The sequence below is a fragment of the Dryas octopetala genome, chromosome 1 (assembly GCF_963921425.1).
Source record: "Dryas octopetala chromosome 1, drDryOcto1.1, whole genome shotgun sequence".
Classification (NCBI taxonomy): Eukaryota; Viridiplantae; Streptophyta; class Magnoliopsida; order Rosales; family Rosaceae; genus Dryas; species Dryas octopetala.
Window position 1 is genome coordinate 8153628 of NC_141366.1, and position 5967 is coordinate 8159594.

A 5967-nucleotide genomic window follows, 5' to 3' on the forward strand; every position below is an offset into this window, starting at 1 on the left:
GTTCCTCAGCTTTCTGTCCCATCCACCAAAATTCCAAAAGGGAATGTGGGACTCCCAAATCAACCAGCACTGCACTCTCTTTCTTCAACTCTTTCACTCAATATGACTCATCAGCTCTTCCCCCTATTAATCCCCCTGAGTCCCTGACTATATTAATCTGGTAATTAAATAACAAGAAAATAAAAACTGCACCACAAAAACTAATTAGTACTTAAAAAAAAGGAATACCACTCTCTTAACTCTTGATTTAGTGGGGTTCTGGGGAGATCTCAAATGTGTAGAACATCTTCAATTCAATTGATCAAGCTAGCTAGTTAGATGTTGTTATAAACGCCTCTTAATTAGCTTGATCACCAAATGAGGTGGTGGTGTTGTTGTTGTCCTCTGACTAATCAAAGAGACTGAATGGATCCAAGGCAGAAGCTTCTGATGCCTTGCTTCCTCCCTTTTGCTGCTGCTGCTCATCTGCTGTAAAACACTGTGAGAACAATAGGTTTAGCGGGTCAGCCTCAAGTTCTCCCAAATCAGCAAAGAAGTCCTCATGATGAGACTGAGACTGGTCATTATTAATATTACTATTGCACTGATGATGATCATGATCAACGTCATTAGGCATTGATGGTCTATAAGGAAACCCTTGATCATGATGATGATCAGTACTCATGAATTGATGATGATGATCACTATGATCATGATGATGGTCATGATGATGAACCTCCAATTGCTTCTCAATGTCCTCAACCTCTTCCTTCACATGAGATGCACTCACTGTAGTGCTTGAAGTGCTGCTCATCCCATTATGCTCGCTCATGCTCTCCCCCCTTTGTTCTTCTTTTGGGCTACTTGTCTTTTGTTGAGGCTGAGAATGATGGCTCGGGGAGGTCTTTGAAGCAGCACTGCTTTTAGATGGTTGGGATCGGGTTGAGCCGGCGAGAGCGTTTCTCTGGGTTGGCCAGGGATGGTTGTGTTCAGAAGTGTAGGTGATGACCAACATGTTGGGATCAGTCCGGCTGCGCTCTACTTGTTTCCTTGCTGAGCAACCCTTTGAGCTGCTGCATCTATAGTAACCCCTGCACATTCAATCCCACTCATAAGTAATTAATGAACCATGAATTGTTGATGATGACAAACCCTTTGATTTAATTAATTAACTAAGTACTTACCATCTTTCCTTTCATCATGTATCAGTACTAGTAAAAGTATTGACAGGAAAATATTCTAGCTCATACACATACAGTCTAATTATTTGTCAATATATATGAACCATTGATTATATGGTCAATTCCTATTTGAATGGATGGTTTATAACCAAGGAATAAAATTTCGAGTTTCGAGGAAATTTCGATGGAAATTTCGATGGAAATTTCGACGGAAATTTCGAAGATTTTTAAATTTCGACAGAAATTAGATGGAAATGACGGAAATTACTATCAAAATACGGAAATTTTGAATGAAACTTTACCATATGTTTATTTAACATATTATCTACTTAATTGATAAAAAACATTAAAGAAATCAAATTATATAGTAGGTTTCATGTAATATAAGGTAAATATAATGCGCGCTGTAACAAATACTGTTAAATAAAATTAGTATAATGAATAAACAAAATTAGTATATTCTTAATTTATACTATATAATTTAATTATACTTTAAAATCTAAACCCTAATACTCTATATATTCTATATACCCTAATACTCTATATCTATACATTAAACCCTATATACTCTATATTTTTTAGGATCTTAGGTTTTAAGCCTTTTAGGATACTTTTAATTATTTTTTTATATAGAAATGTATTAAAGTTTAAGGTTTAAAATAACTAAAAGAAATCTCAAACCTTTTTTTTCTTCTTTCCAATTGCCCAAAGGCCCCAAACCCCCCCCCCCCTTTTTTTTCTTTTTTTTTATTTCCTTACCTTTTTTTCCCCGTGCCTCTCTTCAGTCTTTTTTTTATTTTTTTTCTTTCCTTCCTTTTTTCCCGTGTCTCTTACTTAGCCAAGCTTTGTCTTCACTAAGTGTAACAACCCAAATTTTGGCTTATGGTAATTTTGTTACTCAAATTTTTCAAATTTGTTTTAAGGTTTGTTTAAAGGAATTAGAAATTTCTTTAAATTTATTTTAACTAACTTAGACCTTTGGTTGTGGTTCTAGAGCTTAGTTGTGTGGAAATGAATTTTAGAAAATGAAAATTCAAGAATTTGACGATTATTATTTTTTTCAGAATTAAATTATAAGAGTAGGATTTTTCATAATTTTTTTGAAAGCAATTTGACTATTTTGAGGTTATAGGAAATTAGTACTCATCAATACGAGTTCATAGAATTTTTCGGTGAATTATTTGGAGTCTCGAGCTATTTTTGGTGAATTTTTGAAGTTGGAGAAAATGGAAAATATGAAAATTTCGAAAATTTCGATAAATTTCGGTAAATTTCGATAAATTTCGATAAATTTCGGTAAATTTCGGTAAATTTCGGTAAATTTCGATAAATTTCGATAAATTTCGGCGAAATTTCGAAAATTTCGGCGAAATTTTCCCGAAAAATTATTAAACATGTGTTTCGATTTCGACACCCTAAAAAAACGAAATTTTCGGCGAAATTTCGCCGAAAATTTCGAAATTTAATTCCTTGTTTATAACATAATATGTTGGTGTCGAGAAATGTATCGTAAATTAATATTGTTTTGAATTTAGTTTATAAGTACATTTTAGTGCGGTGATTGTATGACATATATATAACCACATCTAAGAATTAAGATTTATATACTAATAGTAAGAAATAAATTCGTCAACATTTAATAATCAAAATTAGGTACTTGTATAGCTTCCATAATTCATAGAAAAACTTCTATGGCACCCATGCATAGTGAATTTAAGTCACTCTACTTTAGATATTGCATTTAATGCGAATAAAGATGGTAAAGAACTAAAGGGAACAAAAACTCTTCATGGTTGTCAGTGAAATACATGGAAATGGCAGCCCTATATATAAGGCTGTGTTTGTTTTATTTTAAGGAATGAACTTTCTGTTGTGGAAAATGAGGATGATGGACAACACAAGCAAGTAAATAAGTGAGACTAACCTTGGATAAGGCGAACCTTTGATGGGTTTCTGACCGTACTTTCTCCATGCCCACAGATCAGATGGAACTACTTCTCCAGTTGGCCTGCTGTTTGCAGCTGCTGGCGCTGGAATACAAACCACCTTCTTCGCCTGGCTCTTCCTGCAGCGCATATACATATATAACTTTATACAATGCTAGCCAATTAGATAATGATACTAAATTACTTTGTTATCTACAATGATATTTTGATTAGTGGGCGCCAAAAACGTGTCTCATTTTCCCCCACTCTTTGGTGGAATTGAAATCTTTTGGGGCAGGAAGAATATATAAACAGTGATTTCTAGCTTTCAGGTGGGTTTGGGGAAGAAAAGTAGCTCAAGAGATAAAAGATAGAGATATATATGAAAGCTAAGTCTGTGATTGTTATTGTGACACAAGATAGCTAGCGAAAGACCCCCCTCTCCACCTTTTCTACAGTTTGATTACAACCTACAATGATATCATGTATATCATGTTTAGGTAGCTAGCTAGCTAGAACAATGTTGACACTACTTAACAATCTCACCTGAAAAACAGTCATAGCTATCTAGAGAGAGCTAGCTCTTCAAAGACTTTATTATGGTCAACCTAAGGTCCAAGGGTTGATAATAACCAAAAATATCTATACTTTATAACAAACCCTATTTCTTAAATATCTTCACCACATGTATGGTTTAATGAAATTACTCAAGTTGCAAAAAAAAATCCATTCAATGGATCATTAATTATGGATGTTGATCTATGATGATGATGGTGATCATAATGTCACAATTAATATATGATTAAGTAGTACATATATTAATATGAAGATGATGTACTGTTTGAATTAATTTAATTGATGGAAGGAATCATCAAGTAGTCGAAATATTAAATGATCTGATCATGTTCACACACACACACACACACCTTCGCTTGATACCCGGATTCCGTGGAGATGAGATCTGCATCCCCCCTCCGGTGTTGTCGAGCAAGCAACCTTTTGAGCTGTTGCCATTAATCATGTCGCTTGGAAGCATAGCAGCTGCAGTAGCTGATAATGAGCCCTTATTGACTCCCCTAGGCGACGCCGCTGCACCCATCACCGGCGAATCACATGGCGACACGACAGCAGCACCACCACTCGGAGAGATCTGAAGCATCCGCGAGAATATGTTGCACGGCCGCTTTGAAATTTGATCAACATGATGAGGACCAAAAGCAAAAGCAGCAGCACTAGTAGTACTAGTAACAACTTCATCCACATGATGATGATGAGCACTTATATTAGTCATTTGTGATGAATTGGGGCCACTGAAAAACCCGGTGGAAACCGACCCGGATAGGTCCAGCTCGTGAAGAAGCGGATCTCGCATGTAGGAACAAAACGGATCGCCGAAATTGTCCCGGGGTTCTTCTTCTTCCATGGCAGATGGTGATGAGAATTTCATGGAGTGATCAGAGGGAAAGTGAAGCCAGTCGACGGCAGCATTGATATTAGGGTCTTGGTTATGATCAGCTACTTCTGCGCCTCCGCTGCAGCCATAGGGTCCACCAGTAGCAGCAGCAGCACCACCAGCTCTTAGTATGTCTGTCAAATCACCTTGGTAATTCTCCATAATCCTTGTTGATGGCACGAACAAGCTGCACATGGCATGATACTACTTGTATGGCCAAGGCTGATTCGTTACTGGGATCATTTGATCATCAAGATATCAACCCTAGTGCCAAAGACAGACGTAAAAGGCATGCAATTCTTGGGTTTAATTGCTATTTGGGTTTTTGGGTGTGTTGTGTCTGATTAACTCACCCAACAAATTATAGATGGGTTTTGGCCGCGTTTTGATTATGAGGAATGAAGCAGGAAAGCAATAAAGAAACGGGCTTTTAGAGATGAAGGCCGGTGATGATATGATGTTATATATGTTGTTATGTGTTTCTGTGATCTTCTCAAGAACAAACAAAGTGGACATGAAAGAGAGAATGGTTTTGAAGAAAGAAGGAGATCGAGAAAGAGAGAGAGTACTAGACAGGTGGGAGCTGACTTTTCATACAAAACAGCTCTTCTTCAAACGCAACAAATAGAGAGAGAAAGAGAGACATCAGTTTTAAATATGAAATATTGCCGAATTGCTAATAATAAACTAATTGTCATCGAGCTAACTGTAGTGGCAGGGCTTGTTTTTCTATTTTAATATTTTTGTTTTTGTCTGTGTCCCAAAATAAAAAAGAAAAGACTTTTTAAACTAAAGTCTTTTTCCCTATTTCCTTTTTCTTTTTGGTTCGAAAACAAGTGATAGGAGAGTAAAGAAGGCGGCAAGTAGCCGCATTTGTCGGAGAAACGTTTCGAAGTACATGAACACCATTCTTCTTCCATTCTTTCAATTTTAGCTTTCATCTAAATACCAAAACGTTTACAATATATGAGGAAGCAATATCTTTCATGGTGATTGGTGAGGTGTAAAGAAAGAAATTTGTATTCCAACTCACACATTCGCAGCCAACATTCAAAGAAATGAAAAAAAATTATTATGTATAACAGTAATCTATATTATTAAGTATATCTTATTTTTGTAAGACAGAGACACGATGTGTTCGTTATGTACAAATATTTTCATGTTTAAAGATACACAATTGAGTATACCTTTGTAAATCAATTATACTATATTTACTTACTACATTTTTTATAAGTTGAAATTTATGTGAAATTTACTTCTTCTTCTTTTTATTAGGGGGATAAAATTTGGGAACATGAGACAATTCAACGATCCTTCTAACAGAAATAAGAGCAAACGACAACAATGATCCTTGAACTTTACCCTTAATATTAGTTTGGTCTATGAACTTGTTTTTTGAATTTTATAGTCTACGAACTTTCACTTGTGT

At 35.6% G+C, this 5967-nt stretch overlaps 1 protein-coding gene across 1 annotated transcript; it reads right to left on the minus strand.

Moving 5' to 3' along the window:
- Positions 1-388: 388 nt before the first annotated feature.
- Positions 389-4733, minus strand: WRKY14 (WRKY DNA-binding protein 14). The gene is made up of 4 exons (XM_086239042.1): positions 4012-4733; positions 3085-3225; positions 605-1070; positions 389-556 (listed from the first exon to the last, which is right to left on the minus strand). The coding sequence occupies exons 1-4, from the start codon at positions 4731-4733 to the stop codon at positions 389-391; spliced, it is 1497 nt and encodes a 498-aa protein (XP_086095168.1).
- Positions 4734-5967: the final 1234 nt, after the last annotated feature.

Excerpts from the sequence above, each read along its gene's own strand:
- WRKY14 (XM_086239042.1), bottom strand. The coding sequence starts at position 4,733 with ATGTGCAGCTTGTTCGTGCCATCAACAAGGATTATGGAGAATTACCAA. Across the intron at positions 1,071-3,084 it reads AAAGGTTCGCCTTATCCAAG|GGGTTACTATAGATGCAGCA; the intron begins GTTAGTCTCACT and ends TTGAATGTGCAG. Across the intron at positions 557-604 it reads GACCATCAATGCCTAATGAC|TCTCAGTCTCATCATGAGGA; the intron begins GTTGATCATGAT and ends AATAATGACCAG.